Genomic DNA, 20,152 nt, shown 5'->3' with positions numbered 1-20,152 from the left:
TTTTTTAAATATCATGTAAAATTCACTAGTAGAAGTAGAACTCTAGACATTTTTACTGTTTAAAGGGTGATGAATTAAAAAAATAAAAAATAGATAGAGTATAGATCCATCAACTATTCTACAACAACGTAAAAGAAACCAAGCAAAGGCAAAAAAAAATATAAATCACACGAGTGAAAAGATATTAACCAAGTTGGGACTCAAGAATAAAGTCTATAGAAGATTAAATATTCAAAAAGATAAATCTAAATTATATGAAAGAAAATATATTCAATACATTGTAGTTTGCTACTCATAATCGCTAGAATACTTTGTGTCTTACTAATGAAGATACTTGAAATAACTTAGTTTAAGTAGAAGTAGCATAATAGGTTTTAGGAATTAGTATTTTGAGTTTAATTACTTGTTGGCTTGTAACAATTTTCATAATTACAAGGCTCAAAGAAAAATTTAATGCATTATTATTTTTAAACTTACTATATAAATATATTTTTTACATGTAAAATTTATTCGGTACAGTTCGGTATTTTTTCGGTTTATTTTCATAAAATAAAAAACCTACCCTAAATATCGGTGTAGTTATAGATTTATATAAAAACCTATAATTTCTTTAAAAGAAACATAAAAATCGGTTCGGTTCGGTGCGGTACGGTTCGGTCGGTTTAGTCAGTTTTCGAATATCCATTGAAAATATTTTCCTAGAAATTATTTTCTTGGAAAATGAGTGATTTTATCACTTATTTTTCCTTGTTTGGTTGGTAAGTGAAAAAATTTTTCCTGAAAATATTTTCTAGTGTTTGTTTAGAGAGTAGAAAATATTTTTTAGGAAAATAATTTTTATTCTACTTTCCTTATCCCCTCCCCCTCCCTCCTCCTCCCCCTCCCCTCACCCAAATCTCCATATTTCCTGTGCTCCCCCTCTCCCCTCATACCCCAAATATCCAACGTTTTCATAACTCTATTTTCTTCAAGAATTTAATTATTTTTTTAAAAATTCATACAAACTCAAAGGGATTAATGTATTACTTTACTTTTTCACGCAAAAATAACGTTGAAATTTATGCTACATAACTTAAAAGAATACTCTTGTTTTGGTGAAAAAGAAAGTACTCTTACTACAACATGAAAAAGATACTCATTTTGTTAAAATGAAAGTAAATATTTTTTCTACATCATAAAAAGAAAGTATTTTTTGTTGAAATGAAAGAAAATACTTTTTACTACGTCATTTTGTTGAAATAAACGAAAATACTTTTTCTAAATCATGTAAAAGAAAGTATTTTTTTTGTTGAAATGAAAGAAAATATCTTTTACATCATGAAAAATAAAATACTCATTCTGTTGAAATAAAAAAGAAAGTACTCTATCTGCAACATGAAAAAAAAAAAAAAAAAAGGTATCCATAATAATATTTCTATTTAGGGTGGGGGTAGGGCAAGGTTGGGGGAGGGAGTGTGGGGTGGATTAGGGTGTGGAAGAATTGGTGAGGATGGGGAATAGAGTGGGGAAAGTTGAAGAAGAATTTTAGAAAATGTTTTCCCAGAGAAAATATTTTCCTTCAATCTGAAGAAAATGAGTTCATGAAAAAAAATATTTTTAAAAATATTTAAGCCAACCAAACATGAAAAAATCGAAAATATTTTTTTTTCGTACCAAACACAAGAGTAAATCAAATTATTGTTCAAATTTCTCACTGGTTAAAAATCTAGTCAGCTTTAGTATGCAATACTAGACTAGAGTCAAATGTTTGGAACTTGGTGCGAGGGGATTGGAGTGACAGTTGAATTGTTGCAACTCCACTTCCCAAAAGCCCTACCTTCTTTATTTTTCCCCCCTCTGAATAACGAGCTTTATTTTTGGTTGTTTGGAAGTACAATTAGGGGAAACGTTGATCCATAGTAATATGTGATGTTCTGATTATAACGTTCTCGCTTCGACCATATAACATTCGAACGGAAGATCAAAAAGAAAAAGTTATTCTATGGAGGCTGGTGCTCTAGAGAAAGGTTAGTTCCACAGCTTGTTTGGATTGTTATGTATCGTTTCATAATGCATCGTATAGTAGTGTTGTACTGTATTGTACTGTATCGTTTTGATGTATACAATATTTGGATAGATTGTATTGTTTGCCGTCATTTTATGATATCATGCACCAACAATATGAAGAATAAACTTGCAATATTATAAAGAAAAAGTAAGGTACGAGGTAGAATTATCATATAAAAAGGTAAGGTGAAGGATAAAATATGATTATTATTTAACAATAAGGAAGGGCAAAAAATGAGAGAAAAGAATAAGGTAATGACGCGACCATACCAAATCGATCGTTCCATGAAGTGACACTTTTCGTCATTAGGTGCCGACGGATTTAATGATACAATATAATAAAATTTAAGTAACAATCAAGCAAACATTGTATTTAAAGTAACAATACGATAGAATGCAACACCTAACAATCATCCAAACAAACCGTAAGAAATGACAATTTTGTTTGAATAGGCCCAAATGGTCCAAGATGAAATACAACTGCTTTCTTCAATTTTAATATGTTTATTTTGCTTATTACATTCAACTTGATCTTCAAGAGAATGGATTAAATTGGTTGACAATCCACTATATGATCTCTTCGCAATTAAGAGTACTCAAGGTACACCACTCCAACAAGGCAACAATTGACTATTTCCATGAGTCAAAGCAATTTTAATTTTCGACCTTAGTTTTTTAACTAGTGACAATGGATATGCCAACGACTATACACGGTTGACTATTCTCCTTGGAAAGCACTAGGAAGGAGGAAACGCTGACTAGCACCACTTTTCAACCATTTAAATGCAAAATATTGCTTAATATTCATCCTCAATCATTTTAAATATTGCCGCTGAAGAAACAAGACAATGAGGTGAAATTAGTGAATGGTGAAAATGGCAGTGAAGCTAATGCGCGCGGTGCAGTACGACTCTTATGGAGGTGGAGCTGCTGGCTTGAAGGTACTTTCTCTACATTCCTTTGGATGGAAACTCTCTATGTACAATTAAGGATTTATCTTGTATATATTGGCAATAAACAGAAAAAATTTAAGCATATCGCTAACATATCTTATTTTCTAGGTTACTAGTCCCACTTCGTGTGGACGACTACATGTAGTTCTCTTATAGTATAAATTTTACTTTTTGCACTGTCAGAACAAATTCTATGACTGTTAACTGGAGCACACGAATTTTAATTTCTATTTTATGCAAGTGTCATAAATAAGGCCTATGTTACATGGAACCGGGAAGGAGTACGTATCTGATGTTTATTAAGTATTTATACAGAAAATGTAATTTTTTGGTGTATTTTGAAGAATGCAAAGGAAATACGGATAATCGCGTTAACTCATTCCACAGGGGTGCATCATGTAGCCAAATTACTGATTGATGCACATATATTGCTTTGTTGCAGCATGTTGAAGTTCCAGTGCCTACTCCAGACAAGGATGAGGTATTGTTAAAGTTGGAGGCTACAAGCTTAAATCCATTAGACTTGAGATTTCAGAACGGTGTCAATCGTCCTTTTGTTACTCGCAAATTTCCTGTTATACCTGGTAATTTCAATAATCTTCACATCTGATCCTTTCTTCAGAATCCAAAATAAGGAGACACCAAGATGCCCTAACCCTTTCTAGCTCATCGTTTATAGTCTTCTACTTTATATTATACACTTTTAATACTGCATTTTTTGTGAGGAGCAGGTACTGATGTAGCAGGGGAGGTTGTAGAGGTTGGATCTAGTGTTGTAACATTCAAGGCTGGTGACAAAGTTGTGGCTATTCTTAATCTTCTTGTAAGTCTAATTGCTTTTCGTTTGACTTGTTTTCATTATGTTAGTCTAGCATATTAATCCAAACATTGTATCCAAAAAATATTACAGTATAATATACATTACGAAACGATGGGTAACAATCATCCAAACAAGTTGTAAATCACAAAACCAATTGTCTCTTTATCTTATTTTATGGTGGTCTCCGCTACTATTAATATGAAAGTATAACTCATCAACTTGACTTTTTTGCTGAGTTTAAGTTATATATGCTGACAGTATAAAGAATTATTAAAGTCAATTCAATTTTACAAGATTTTACACAATATAGAGAGTTACCCATTGTTGTAGACCAACTTAACTTGATAGCGTAAAAAATTTTTGCACTGTCAATGCACAGAATATAAACTCTGGTATGATAGTTGTAACGTAATAATATTATGTTCTTGAAAACAGATAGGAGGTGGATTGGCTGAATATGCATTGCAAAGTAGAGCTTGATTGTTCTAAATTTACACACAAGTCCCAAAAATAATCGTCTCTGTATCTTATTTTATTTTGGTCTCTGCTACCATTATTAGAAAGTAACCTCATCAACTTGATCTTTTTGCCTTAATATGATGAGTTTAAGTTATATATGTTGACAGTCTAAAGAATATATTATCAATGCAATTTAACCAGTTATTGCAGATATTATACTATTTCTTCAATTTACCATATCAGTCTTGATATGGCGAGTTACCTGTTGTTGTGAACTAACTTAACTTGATAGCGTAAAAATTCTTTGCACTGTCAGTGCACGAAACATAAATTCTTGTATGATAGTTGTAACATAAATATACTCATGTGTTTGATAACAGATAGGAGGGGGATTGGCTGAGTATGCAGTCGCAAAGGAGAGCTTGACTGTTCCAAGGCCAGAAAATGTATCGGCTGCTGAAGGTGCATGTCTTCCAATTGCTGCTCTTACAGCACACAAGGCCCTTGTTGATATTGCTGGAATAAAACTAGATGGAAGTGGACCGCGTATGAACATTCTTGTCACGGCTGCCTCGGGTGGTGTTGGACACTATGCTGTTCAATTGGCAAAGCTAGGTAATACACATGTTACAGGGACATGTGGTGCTCGTAACATTGAATTTGTAAAGAGCTTAGGAGCAGATGAGGTTCTTGATTACAAGACGCCAGAAGGCGCAACTCTTAAGAGTCCATCAGGACAGAAATATGATGCAGTGGTTCACTGTTCTAAAGACATTCCCTGGTCAAGATTTGAGCCTAATTTGAGTGACAGTGGTAAGGTCATTGATCTGACTCCTGGACCTAGTGCAATATGCACCTATGTATTTCAGAAACTGACCTTCTCCAAAAAGCAGTTGCTGCCATTTATTTTGATTCCTAAAGGAGATAAGGAACTGAACTTACTTGTTAGGTTGGTGAAGGAAGGAAAGTTTAAGACTGTGGTTGACTCCAAACATCCTCTAAGCAAAGCTCAAGATGCATGGGCCAAGATTATTGATGGACATGCCACAGGCAAGATCATTGTGGAGCAATAAAAATATTTCCTTACATCGATGTAGATTTTGGAATACTGGTGTCTCATTGAGCATTGAGAGCATTAAGGATATGCGAGTAGAGGTGGATCAATCAATCTCATCCTATTCAAGTGATCGAACAGTCAAGCGAGATTGGACATTGCCTTAATGATTGCTTGTTATGTGCCGACCATTTAATGTATGTATGTCATGTAATTGATTTTTTACCTTTACTGCCACCCTATATAAGCATTCTTCGGACAAGTAATGATCTAAGAGCTTATTGTATAGCTGTAGTTTTTCATTACAAAGCTCGTGTGATTCTTGTCTCAGTTTAGAGCAATGTGCGGAATGAAATGGCTGGTGCCTGGTGCAATACCAAAAAAGGTTCAGAAATAACTTTAGGGGGCTAAAACTTAAAACTGGTAGTTTGAGACTAAAACTAGGTTAGCCTTGTAACCTGAACTTGTGCGCTTTATACATGAAATTGAAAGCCGATTTGAATCATAAAGAGAAAAGTTTTAAGTAAATATAAAGCACATAATTAAGTTTCAAGAAAAGGATAATATATCTAAATGTTGATTAAGGAAATAACCCAAGTTATAGAATAATCATCCAGTCTATGCATAAGGTGCACCTAGATCAGTAAAAGATCCTTCTGCAATAGATGGGGAGAGTGGGTAAGCACAACTACATCATGAATACTTTTATTTGAGAAACTTGGCCATAACTCATAACTCAGAGTTCCCCTTCCGGCCAAGTGGAATGTTTTTGGTTTTTTATTCGAAGTCCGATACTAGTATAGGGGTTCCGATTAATTCAGATTCTGTTATGATTCATTTGTAATAGAGATAAGAGTTAGTTAAATCAGCTGAGTTAGTTAAGAGTTAGTTGAAGTTGTTAAGCTCAGTCACGTGAGAGACACATGTTTTCCCAAGTTAGTTATAACTAACTTTACCTCCAAGTTTTTCCTCCGAGATTTCCCCCTCCTATATCAGTGGAATCCTTCCCAATTGTACTTATGATTTTTCTGCTATTGATCAATAATAACTCTCTTTCTATATCTCTTTCAATATCTCCAGTTCTTCGAGTGATTGTTCAAGAGCAATTCTTCCAACTTTGTTCTTTAGGTCTCTCGATTCAATCTTCAATTGTGGAGATTGTATCATTGGTATCAGATCACTCCTTCCCTTGGATCTGTGAGTAAAAATGGGTGAACACAACACGAGAATTCAGGAATTACGCAGAGATCTCGATGGACTTCGTGGATCCTTCAATGGAATTAGTGGTAGCATGGAGGAATTGAGGAGAACTGTAGATGAAAAGCTGGCTGCATCTATGGAGGAATTTAGAAGAATCTTAATGGCAATTGTTGGTAATCAAAGGCCACTCGGCGAAGAAGTTCCTAATAGACAAGGAGCAAGAAGGGTTGAGGATGAAGAAGTTGTCCCTAAAGTTGCTAGGCATTGACGAGATGAGGAGTATCAGCTGCCTATCAGAGGTCATCAATTGGAGTTTCCTAAGTTTGATGAAGTAGGCTTGCGCGACTGGCTGTATCAATGTGAGTAGTACTTTGAAGTGACTGAAACTCCAGCAGCTTCAAGAGTTAAAATGGCTTCCTGCCGGCTCGAAGGTAAGGCTCTTCAATGGCACCAAGTTTATATGAAAACTAGAATCACTAGAGAATGGCCTAGTTGGGGGGAATATGTGAGTAGTCTATACTCTAGGTTTGGGTCTAAAATTTTTGATGATCCGATGGGGGATTTGAAAGACCTAAAATAGACTACCATTGTGCAAGACTACATAGATGTGTTTGATGAATTTCTAACTCGAGTAGAATTGAGTGAGGAATATATTGTCAGCTGTTTTTTGAGAGGTCTAAAAAGAGAAATTGGAATGCCAGTGAAAATGTTTGCTCCTATATCCCTACAAAAAGCCATTAGCCTTGCAAAAATCTAAGAAGAAACCTTGATCATTCAAAAAGAAACTCTAAGAAATGCCCCAATTCTTTCACAGCCCAGACATGTTGCAAGACTTCCCAGTAATCCTCATAACCAGACCTATCCCTTCTATCCTAAGACCAACCAAAATTTCCAAAAATCCCAAAACTCCCAAGCTGGAACCAACAAAATCATATATAAAAACCCCAAATTCTTGAGTCCTGCAGTGATGGAGGAGAAAAGGGCTAAGGGCCTTTGTTTCCATTGTGATGAAAAGTATACACCTGGATATGTGTGTTCCAAAAGGAGGCAGTTGTTTTCTATTGAAGTAGAGGAACCAATAGAAGAAATAAGGGATGAGGAGATAGACATGAAATTCAATCCTTCTGAATTCTTGTGTTTGGAAAGAGTAGAAGGATATGTAGATTCTGAAGGAGCTATCTTAGCTTATGTATCAGTGCATACTATCATTGGTATGTATAACTATAGGACAGTACTCAAAACTATGAGAGTCACATGATCTGTGAAGGGTAAAGCTGTTAAGATCCTTATTGATACAGGCAGCACACATAATTTTATAAATCTTGAGACAGCCAAGAGGTTGGGGTGTTACTTGACTCAAATACAGCCTTTCTCTGTGTCAGTAGCAGATGGTAACAAGATGTACAATGGGTCCATGTGCAAAGATTTTGAGTGAAAGATTCAAGGAGTACAATTCTTGTCTGACATGTTAACACTTCCCTTGGGAGGGTGTAACATGGTCCTCGGCATTCAATGGCTCACTACTCTAGGAGATATCCTTTGGAATTTCCAGAAGTTGAGAATGGAGTTTAAACATAAAGGTCAGAAGGTGTCTTTGAGAGGCATTCAACTACCAGCTTTGAAGTTGGTAGAACAAGGGCAGATGCATAATTTGTTAGCTAAACCAGCTGAATTGTCCATGATGTATGTCTGTATGTTCACAACAGATCCTGAGTTTGAACCTTGCCTATGGGGTTTAGAAGGACACTGCTCTGTAGAGGAAGACAAAACAAGACTGCATGAATTATTAGAGGAGTACAGTGATTTGTTTAAGGTTCCTACAGAGTTACCTCCATACAGGGATCATGACCACATGATAGTGTTGAAGGAGGGTACATCTCCTATTAATATCAGATCATATAGATATCCTAACATTCAGAAAGAAGAAATTGAAAAGATTATTGATGAGATGATGACTGCTGGGGTAATTAGGGACAGTACCAGTCCCTACTCTTCACCAATTATCATGGTGAAAAAGAAGGATGGCAGTTGGAGGATGTGTGTAGATTAAAGGGAATTTAACAGTCATATTGTTAAGGACAAGTTTCCAATCCCAGTTATTGAAGAACTATTTGATGAGCTGCATGGTGCCAAGTTCTTTTATAAGTTGAATCTCATATCAGGATATCATCAAATCCGGATGTTTGAGGATGATATCCCTAAAACTGCCTTCAGAACTCATCATGGCCACTTTGAGTTCTTAGTTATGTCATTTGGCCTTACCAATGCCCCATCTACTTTTCAGAGTTTAATGAACAAAATCTTCCAATCTTATCTCAGAAAATTCATCCTTGTATTCTTTGATGATATTCTGATTTACAGTGATTCCTGGGAAGATCATCTACAACATCTGAAGTTGGCTTTTGAGGTTCTGAGATCTCACACTTTGTTTGTTAAAAAAAGCAAGTGTGCATTTGGTGAAATTCAAGTTGACTATTTGGGTCACTTAATCTCTGCAGATGGTGTTGCTATAGATCCAGGCAAAGTGAGTGCAGTACTTACCTGGCCTATGCCTAAGACAATCAAAGCATTGAGAGGGTTCCTTGGTTTAATTGGCTACTACAGAAGAGTTGTAAAGGGGTATGGCACCATTGATAGACCATTTACTGATCTACTCAAGAAGGGAAATTTCATTTGGAATGATGTTACCACTCAAGCTGTTGAAAAGCTGAAGGAACTTATTACTTCAACTCTTGTTTTAGCTCTACCAGACTACACTAAAGAACTTATAGTTAAGACATATGCTTCAGGAGATGGTATAGGAGCAGTATTGACACAAAAGTGAAGACCTATAGCATTCTACAGTAAAGGTCTATCTGCTAAGAATAAAGCTCTATTTGTTTATGAGAGGGAACTGCTAGAACTAGTGAGTTCAGTGCAGAAATGGAGGCCTTACTTGCTGGGCAGACCCTTTGCTATCAAGACTGATCATCACAGTCTTAAGTACCTGTTGGAGCAGAGGATCACCGCTCCAAGTCAGCAGAAATGGTTGGTCAAACTACTGGGGTATGATTACACCATATCTTACAAGACGGGCAAGAAAAATACAGTTGTTGATACTCTTTCTAGGAGAGAGGAGTCAGTCTAGTTATACAGCATCTCTGGATCTCAGGTGGAGTTATTGGAGGAGGTTAAGCACTCTTGGCAAATGGATCCTACATTAAAGACTCTCATTGACAAATTACAATTTGGTTCCCCTGTTAAAGGCTCACTACAAATGGCATAATGGCATTCTGAGCAGGAGAGGCAAAATGATGGTAGGAGTTGATGAACATCTGAAGAAGAAGTTAGTACATTCCTATCATAGTAGCTCCATTGGAGGTCATTCAAGCATTTCAGCTACTTTGCATAGGCTGAAACAAGATTTTTATTGGAAGAAGATGAAGCAGACTGTCTATGTTTTCATCAGGGAATGTGACACATGTCAAAGGTGTAAACATGAGAATGTAGCTTACTCAGGTCTGCTGCAACCCCTTCCCATTCCATCAAAGGTGTGGCATGATATTTATATGGACTTCATTGAAGGTCTTCCTAAAGCTAGAGGCAAAGATGTCATTTATGTGGTGGTGGACAGACTAAGTAAGGCTGCACATTTCATTCCTCTAAAGCATCCATACTCAGCCCTAGAAGTAGCACAAGCATTCATGGACAACATTATCAAGCTGCATGGTATGCCTAAATCGATAGTGTCAGACAGAGATGTGGTTTTTACAAGTAGGTTTTGGAAGGAATTGTTCAAGCTGCAGAAAGTTAACCTGCTCACTTCTATTGCCTACCACCCTCAAACAGATGGCCAAACAGAGGTACTCAACAGATGCTTGGAGTGTTATCTTAGGTGCATGACATTTGACAAACCAAAGGAGTGGCCTCAGTGGTTATCCTTGGCTGAATGGTGGTACAACACCTCTTATCACACTGCCACAGAGATGATTCCTTATGAGATTGTGTATGGCCAGCCACCTTCACCTCTACTTCCTTACATGCCTTTCGACTCTCAGATAGAGGCTGTGGATAGAAGCTTACAGGCAAGAGAAGCTATTCTGAGAACTGTAAAAGCTCATTTGCTCAGAGCCCAAAATAGAATGAAAGCTCATGCAGATAAAGGCAGAACTGACAGAACCTATGCAATTGGGGACTGGGTATATGTCAAATTACAACCTTATAGGCAGCTTTCCTTAAAAGATCACTCTTTTTAAAAGCTTTCTGCTAAGTTTTATGGACCATTCCAAATTACTCACAAAGTCGGTGTTGTTGCCTACACACTAGCTTTACCAGCTCACTCAAAAATTCACCCTACATTCCACATATCCCAACTCAAAAGGAAGATTGGCAACCACCTTGTTTCACCAGTTTTACCTGCTGTTCATACTGAACATGGTTATGTCTTGATGGCTCCTGAAGCTATTTTGGATAGATGTCTAGCTCAAAAACATAGGCGAGCAACTACTCAAGTTCTTATCAAATGGCTCAACACAGGACCAGAAGACAGCACTTGGGAGGATCTACATGACTTCCAGCTTCGATTTCCTCACTTCAATCCTTGAGGACAAGGATTGTTTGAAGGGGAGGGTAGTTGTTATGATTCATTTGTAATAGAGATAAGAGTTAGTTAAATCAGCTGAGTTAGTTAAGAGTTAGTTGAAGTTGTTAAGCTCAGTCATGTGAGAGGCACATATTTTCCCAAGTTAGTTATAACTACCTTTCCCTCCAAGTTTTCCCTCCCAGATTTTCCCCTCCTATATCAGTAGAATCCTCCCCAATTGTACACATGATTTTTCTTCTATTGATCAATAATAACTCTCTTTCTATATCTCTTTCAATATTTTCAATTCTTCGAGTGATTGTTCAAGAGCAATTCTTCCAACTTTGCTCTTTAGGTTTCTCGATTCAATCTTCAATTGTGGAGATTGTATCAGATTCGCATGGTGTAAGGCCTATTTGAAGAGGAAGTGCTCCTTATCGTGATCTTTTTATTCTTTGGGCTGGAACGTAAAGACCTTTGTTAAGGGTGGAGGAATCTTGATGGTACAAAGTGAAATTAGCTAACCTCCAAAAAGATACTGATTTTGAGGTTAAAAATCTAGTGGAATTATAATTGAAATTTGTAGTAATATTCTCAAACTGGACAAAACAAGCGGTGAGAATTTTACCGTTCAGAGTATATCAAATGATTGTTCACGTTGCTTTGACAAACATATCTTATCGGTAAAATTTTTGAGCCCGTATAATATAATATGATCTAATTAAAAGCTAATTAAGTTGCTTAATTTATCCATCATTAAATGATTCAGCTCTTTCTTGTTTGTAATCCTCAAAGAACTTGCCGCTTGCTAAATACCTATCATTTCCAGATGCACATAACCTCTTCTTGTTTTTCTCTTTTTCTTTTTCCATTCACGATAAAAAAGAAAAAAACAGAGAAAGAGGAGAAGCTCAAAATATAAATTAGAAGAATCAGTCAACAATCGTTCAACTTTATTGGCGCTGTGTACCTGGTTATTAACCAACTCATATTTCATGATAACAGTAGCTGTAGATTGAACCTAATTATATACATGATCTTTAGAAAGAAAACAAATCCAGAAACCTCCCTCCAAACTTGTCTTTAGTTGCTTAATAGCTCTTGTGATGGTTCCTCTTAATGCCATCGGAATAATTTGAGAAACTTAAGAGGATTATTTGAATTATGCTCTCGTTATCTAGTAACACAATAAACTCAACTACCTTAAACCTTTGATCAATTAAAAAAAAAACTACCCACATATGAAACATATAGTGGATTCAAATAATGCCACTGAAATGGGCATCTTGGATTGAAAGTCCCACGTATGACGACATCTTTTTTTGCCGTTGGAAGGATAAATCTCGTCCTATTAACACACTAGTTAGAGGGCAGCCCGTGTTGAGCCCGGGCCCAAACTTGAGATAAAAGTTTTACTAAATTTAATTAGAAAAGAATAATTCGAGTCACATTGTCCTTATTCTTTTTAAAATAATTACATGATGGTAGACTTTATCAACATTCTACCAAAAGCAATTTTATAGAGAGGACAATCATTACTAGAAAAATAATTGCATGTTTATCATGATCATTTAAGACTTATTCGTTGTTAAAGTTGTTGATTTTTCTAGTAATGGTTGTCCTCTCTATAAAATTGCTTATGGTAGAGTGTTGATAAAGTCTACCATACTATATTTCTCATTTACATCACACTCGTTACACCAAAATGCTAACAATCTAAACCCATACTTCACCATCCGTACAAAACTTTTTTGCCCTCAAAACACCTCGAATTTTTCTTTCGAAGGCATGGAGAATTCCACCATCACATGTTCCACACGTATCATTAATTACAACATGCTAAGGACATGAGAGAAATAATATATTTTTAATCCATTAATCTAATAGGACCATAAAAAAAAACCTTCATTGGTTGAATAAGATGGTAAACCTGGAGACAAAACACCTTCAGCAGTAGTAAACTCCTCAAATGAATGTCATTGCATTCTAAGTAAGCGTAACGAACTAAAATTCAAGAAACAAAAAAAAAGGGAAAAACAAAACAAGGCAAATGGGAAGAAAAAAAAAGAGAATAGTATTTCACCTCACTTCTGAAGTACATTCACACATGCAATTCGAGCGATGCAACTTCATTTACTGCAGAACTCGATGCAAAATAAGAAGAACCTTGAGAGACAGGGCAAGAGCAACCTAATGTTCCATCCAAATGGACTGGAAAATAAGAAGTAAGTTTCATGCTTGCAGCACTAATCTTGTGAAGCCTGTCTAACAAAGTAAGATATTTAGATAAGATCCAATGGAAACTGAAGCTGTAGTAGGAGAGCTTACAATCTCCTTACATTTTTTTCAACACGATTTCTCTTCACAAGCACTCTAGTGTTACCTTCGTTCTTTTTATCTTGGACATTGGGATGGGCTAGACAAGCAGTACTTTGAATATCACCAACATTGGATATCTAATTTCACTTCCTATTTTGAGCTAAACAATAAAATATTTTCCGGAACTAAGGTCACCAAAGGGGAAAGTAAACAAAACTCAGAAAGAATCAATTCAAAATGCAACATGAAAAGAACTGGTAGTCCAGGGAGGACATCCTTAGAGTGATTCTTAGATTCAATGAAGAGGAGCCGAGCAATATAACATGGATATTGTCATCATTCACACAAATGTGCACATATATATGCAGAAAGAGGCGCAAAAAAATCAGCATAGAAACAAAAAATGGGTAGTTTCAGATACCTATATAAGGTTTTCATCCATAGATATATGTAATAACAATTGGATCATAGTTTGCACCTGTGATATGTGGTTGAAATTTTGGAGCTTTTTTTGGATGATATAATCAGAAGATCTTAATAGTCATTGAAGCACAGTTAAAAATAATAACATCTGCAACAGAGTGAAGAAGAAGTGAAAGCAACATGAAGAGCAAAATCGAGAAGAAAGTCCATATAGTACCTGAGATGCAAAAAAAATTAAGAGAGCACCTAAATTTTTCGTCCATTTAAAGTAAATGGTACATCTAAGAATGCGGGAACAATATTTTTCAAGCACAGAAATCCAAATTACCCCCAGTAGATAGACATAAAGTAGTATCTTCTGATTCAATGCCATCAAAATATACTTAGCATGCCTACTTTTCCTTATTAGTTCAAATAGCCCTAGCTAGATTCTCAAGCTCTGATAAACCTGCCACAAGCAGAGGCGGATCTAGAATTTTAAGATCATGGGTGCACACGTAACTTTGACGTAAAATTAATGCTTGTCATAGTCACAGTAAAGTAAAAAGATTTAGTGTTTTATGACTTATTATTATCTTTTAAATATTATTCAAAGAGATAATTAGCTATAATCTCTAGTGCAGTCGGTGAACACCTAGAGGAACATAGCCAAAGTGGAAGATGAATAGAAAAGCAGATATTTGCTCCAGCTTTTAACACATATAAAGAGCAAAGTTTAATACAAGGAATTTACAAATTTACCCTGGGAAACAGGACGACGAAGAGCACTTAACTCCTGCTTCTAAATAAGTAGAAAATGTAATTGAAAGGAAGGAAAGATATTATGATCCACACATATTCATTACGTATGTGTTTCATATAAAAAAATTGAATTCCTAATTAATTAATTAAAAATTCAAAACCTTTTCATGGAACACAATATCAATAAGCGGAGATCATATATAAATATAATATAAGCTCTCCGTATTGATGGTGTAAAAATATGTATATATCATCATATTACTTAAAAATGTATTGCAAGTTATTCTCTATATAAAATATTAATTGATAGCTTTAAGAAGTCGGAAAACAATCTTCTATAAAAAGTTAAAATACATAACTATATTATATATATATATATATATATATATATATATATATATATATATATATATATCACTCCATCCTAATTTACATAATGGTGTTCGAATTTCGAGAATCTAACGAATTATTTTTTGAATTATTAATTATTGTGACGTATAGTATATTTTACGTAGTTTTTAAAAATGTAAAGTTTATATAAAAAAAAAAAAGATCTTATGTTTAGATGCATGATCAAAATTAACAAAATTGAATCTCCAAAATAATAAAAAAAATCACATAAATTGAAACAAGGGAGTATGATTTTATACGGTCAAAATCGGGCTTGCCCCTTGTGTGACTAATCGAGACAGGAATATGATAGGTTAAGATTCGACCTCGAATTATATGCAAGGTTATACCATTAAGTTCGAGACCCCGGGACCAAACAAAATCGAGATCAGGCGAGATCGAGGGAAATTTGCCAAACCGAATAATATAAGGACGAAATATCCGCGATCGGTTGTAGATCACGCTGAAATCTCAGCACGTATCAAGGATAGGCCAATTAATTAGCTAATCATTAGATTTCTTACCTCATATAGAATTGTATCAAGAGTAGGACTCCCCTACTATATAAAGGGGTCTGATCATTTGTAAAAAGAAACACATTACGCAACATAAAGCAATATACTATCATTTTCTAGCTTTTATCAACTTGTTACTATGTTCATACATCAGTTGAAACATCTATTGGTTCAAGGGTGATCGAACTCGAGTGCCAAGGTTGTTCGATTCATGTGGTTTGCATTTATTCCTGTATCGTCAATTTCAATATTAATCTATTCTCTTAATTTGTACCAAGTTGTATCACGTATCCTTAAAACTATGTATAAATTCAATTGTTATCCGATTTGAAGGGTAAACAGTTTGGCGCCCACCGTGGGGCTAAGGATAATAGTGATTACCTGGTACAAGCTTTCATAATACACACTATTTTACACTTGTTCTTTTAAGTATCTTTGATTCTAGGATCAAAATGTCGAACTCTCAGTCAGCACCCATACACGTGGACAATGATTTCGGTCACCATGACGAAAATGATAACATAGCACCAGGGAACGACGTACCTCCAGTTGGCCTCGATGGAGTTTCGGCTAAAGGTCCAATCGACGTCAGCTTGCATGTAGCCATCAATGCAAATTTGGCCGTCGATCCCGAGAGCAGCATCTGTAGGGACGTTCGATCAGCCGCTCAAAGCACACATAGCGGTAAAGAGGGCGGGATCAGCCTTCGGGTGATCTTCGAAATGTTGCAGGCTTAACAAGCAGCGATAGCCCAGCTCCAAAACCAGAATCGCCCACCAAGCAGGATCGAGCCCGAGCCATCCCAGGAAGTTGCCCACAGGGTCGATTATTTTCAAGAAAATCGAACAGGAATGAATCGAGGGCCGATCCTGCAATCGTGAAGATGCTCGAAGAACTAACAAAACGAGTTGAGTCGGGGGAAAAGAAGATCGAGGAAAATGACAAGAAGGTGAAAACTTACAACTCCAGGGTCGATCAAATCCCGGGGGCACCACCAATATTGAAGGGTCTTGATTCCAAAAAGTTCGTGCACAAACCCTTCCCCCCAGCGCGGCTCCCAAACCGATTCCCAAAAAGTTTCGCATGCCCGAAATTCCTAAATACAATGGAACGACCAACCCGAACGAGCATTCACCTCTTACATATGTGTTATTAAAGGGAATGATCTAGAGGATGACGAGATCAAATTTGTCTTACTAAAGAAATTTGGGGAAACCCTGTCAAAGGGTGCTATGATATGGTACCATAATTTACCGTCTAATTCTATTGATTCGTTTGCTATGCTTGCAGATTCCTTTGTAAAGGCGCATGCTGGGGCCATCAAGGTCGAAACTAGGAAATCAAACCTTTTCAAGGTAAGGAAGAAGGACAACGAAATACTCAGAGAATTCGTGTCACGATTCCAAATGGAACGAATAGATCTGCCACCGGTCGTCGATGATTGGGTTATTCAAGCTTTCACCCAAGGACTCAATGTACGAAGCTCGGTGGCTTCATAGCAGTTGAAGTAGAATTTGATAGAATAGCCGGTTGTTACTTGGGCCGATGTGCATAATCGGTATCAATCAAAGATCATGGTCGAAGACGACCAGCTTGGGGCTCCTTCCGGGTCCGTTTATCCTATCAGGCCCGATGACAGAATCAAGAGGGACATTGATTGAGAAACGAGGTTGAATAGGGATCGGTACCAGTCGTATAATGGAGATCGTAGGAGCAGCGGATCTGGGTGAAATCCTATACGAAATGAAAGGAGAAATGACTGAGGTCAGAGCTCTCGAGGGATCATGAGCAAGAATGGTTTCGATAGGCCTATCAGACCTAAAGAAGTACCATGATTGTCAAAATATAACTTTAATGTTGACGCAGCCGCCATCGTATCGGCTATCAGACGCATCAAAGATGCCAAATGGCCTCGACCTTTGCAGACCGATCCATCCCAAAGAAATCCCAACCAAATGTGCAAATATCATGGCACCTATGGCCACAGAACGGAAGATTGTCGACAGATAAGAGAAGAAGTAGCCCGATTATTCAACGACGGGCACCTTCGGGAGTTTCTGAGTGATCGAGCCAAGAATCATTTCAAAAATAGGGATTCTAATAAACAGAACGAGCAAGAAGAACCTCAACACGCCATTCATATGATTATCGGAGGGGTCGATGTTCCCCAAGGGCCGATGTTAAAACGCACCAAGGTGTCGATCACGAGGGAGAAACAAACTCGGGACTACGTACCAGAAGGAACTTTATCTTTCAATGACAAGGACGCGGAAGGAATCATACAGCCCAATAATGATGCACTGGTAATATATGTACTCATGAATAAAATTCGAGTTAAACGTGTGTTAATTGATCCAGGTAGTTCAGCCAACATCATTCGATCAAGGGTCGTAGAACAGCTCGGCCTACAAGACCAAATCGTGCCTGTGGCCCGAGTGCTAAACAGATTCAACATGGCTTGTGAAAATACTAAGGGGGAAATTATGTTGCCAGTAAACGCAGTCGGGACCATCCAGAAGACCAAGTTTATATGATCGAAGGGGATATGAGATATAACTCCCTGTTCGAGAGACCGTGGATCCACAACATGAGGGTTATGCCTTCGACCTTGCACCAGGTGTTAAAATTCCCAACACCATAGGGGATCAAAACAATCTACGGGGAGCAGCCCGCCGCGAAGGAAATGTTTGTCGTTGATGAAGTGATTCCAATATCAACACTCTTATCGACAAAGGAGTCAGATTCAAAAGCAAAACAGGAAGCCAAATAGCAATCACAGATGCCGACCTCGACCCAACTAGATAAGCAGGGGACTGACGAAAACGATGATTATGGGGTTCCTCAATCCTTCATAGTCCCCGATGATTCCGACGCTACCAAATCAACAGTCGAAGAGCAGGAGCAGGTCATATTGATCGAACATCTTTCTGATCGAAAGGTATACCTGGGAACGGGGCTAACTCCCGAGCTCAGGAAAAAACTCATTTAATTTCTTATAGTTAACATGGATTGTTTTGCTTGGTCCCATCTTGACATGACAGGTATCCCACCTGAGATCACCACCCATAAACTAAGCTTGGACCCGAAATTCCATCCGGTGAAGCAGAAAAAGAGACCCCAGTCCGAGATCAAGCATGCCTTCATCAAAAATGAGGTAACTAAGCTTCTTAAAATAGGGTCCATCTGGGAAGTCAAATACCCCGAATGGCTAACAAACGTAGTAGTATTCCCTAAGAAAGGAAAATAAACTAAGAATGTATGTGGATTACAAAGATTTAAATAAAGCATGCCCCAAGGATTCTTTTCCTTTGAATAACATCGATCGCATGATCAATGCCACGGCTGGCCACGAGATCCTTAGTTTTCTCGATGCTTATTCCGGGTACAACCAAATTCAAATGAACCCGGATGATCAGGAAAAGACCTCGTTCATCACTAAATATGGTAGATACTGCTATAACGTAATGCCATTCGAATTAAAACATGTTGGTGCCACTTACCAACGCCTAGTAAACCGGATGTTCAAAGAACAAATAGGGAAATCTATGGAAGTTTACATTGATGATATGTTAGTTAAGTCCCTGCGAGTAGAGGAGCATTTTAAGCATTTGCAGGAAGCCTTCAGTATAGTGAATAAGTACAACATGAAGTTGAATCCGGAAAAACGCACTTTCGGAATTGGCTCAGGTAAATTTCTCGGATTCATGGTATCCAACCGAGGAATCGAGATCAACCCCGACAAGATCGAATCTATCGAGGATATCATGGTAGTAGACAATGTGAAGTCCATGTAGAGGCTAACCGGGCGCATAGCCACCCTGGGGCGATTCATCTTGAGGTCCTCCGATAAGAGTCATCGATTTTTCTCGTTGCTGAAAAAGAAAAATAACTTGACATGGAGACTGAAATGCCAACGGGCCCTGGAAGAGCTTAAACAATACTTGTCAAGCTCGCTGATGCTTCACACGCCGAGGGTAGACAAACAGTTGTACTTATATCTGGCAGTATCAGAGATAGCGGTAAGTGAAGTCCTAGTCCGGGAAGAACAAAGTATGCAATTTTCGATTTTTAATGTTAGCCGGACCTTGGGTGAGGCCGAAACTAGATATCCCCACCTAGAAATATTGGCGCTTGCTTTGTTAAGCGCCTCTAGGAAACTAAAACCGTACTTTTAATGTCACCATATATATGTTCTAACAACTTACCCATTGCGGAATATAATGCATAAACCCAAGCTTTCGGGGCGACTGGCCAAGTGGGCCGTAGAGATCAGCAGGTACGATATTGAATATCGACCCCGAACAGCCATTAAGTCTCAAATTTTGGTAGACTTTGTGGCTGACTTCAAGTCGGCCCTAATACCTGAGGTCGAAAGAGAGTTGTTGGTAAACTTGGGGACGTCATCGGGAATCTGGACCCTCTTTATGGACGGTGCGTCGAACGCAAAGGGGTCCGGACTTAGCATCGTACTAAAGCCGCCCACAGGCAACGTGGTTAGACAAACTATTATAACTATGAAATTGACTAACAACAAGGCCGAATATGAGGCCATGATTGCAGGTCTCGAACTAGCCAAAATCTTGGGGGCGGAGGTGGTCGAAGCTAAGTGTGACTCCCTCCTTGTGGTGAATCAGGTTAACGAAATATTCAAAGTCAAAGAAAAACAAATGC

General features: G+C 37.4%; 1 protein-coding gene across 1 annotated transcript; it reads left to right on the top strand.

Annotated features, from left to right (window-relative positions):
* Positions 1-2,815: 2,815 nt before the first annotated feature.
* On the top strand, positions 2,816-5,662 carry LOC104084889 (chloroplast envelope quinone oxidoreductase homolog). Its single transcript, XM_009588845.4, has 4 exons — positions 2,816-2,987; positions 3,442-3,583; positions 3,731-3,822; positions 4,659-5,662. Exons 1-4 carry the CDS (start codon positions 2,913-2,915, stop codon positions 5,349-5,351), a joined length of 1,002 nt encoding a protein of 333 aa, XP_009587140.1. The 5' UTR covers positions 2,816-2,912; the 3' UTR covers positions 5,352-5,662.
* Positions 5,663-20,152: the final 14,490 nt, after the last annotated feature.

The sequence above is a fragment of the Nicotiana tomentosiformis genome, chromosome 1 (genome assembly GCF_000390325.3).
Source record: "Nicotiana tomentosiformis chromosome 1, ASM39032v3, whole genome shotgun sequence".
Lineage (NCBI taxonomy): Eukaryota > Viridiplantae > Streptophyta > Magnoliopsida > Solanales > Solanaceae > Nicotiana > Nicotiana tomentosiformis.
The sequence above is the reverse complement of the archived record's forward strand: the minus strand, read 5'-3'. Positions and strand labels throughout refer to the sequence as shown.

What these genes read in the sequence shown, in the direction of transcription:
- LOC104084889 (XM_009588845.4), top strand. Translation starts at nt 2,913, where the DNA reads ATGGTGAAAATGGCAGTGAAGCTAATGCGCGCGGTGCAGTACGACTCT. An exon ending in GTGGAGCTGCTGGCTTGAAG is followed by an intron (nt 2,988 to 3,441) that starts GTACTTTCTCTA and finishes GCTTTGTTGCAG; the next exon opens with CATGTTGAAGTTCCAGTGCC. An exon ending in TGGCTATTCTTAATCTTCTT is followed by an intron (nt 3,823 to 4,658) that starts GTAAGTCTAATT and finishes GTTTGATAACAG; the next exon opens with ATAGGAGGGGGATTGGCTGA.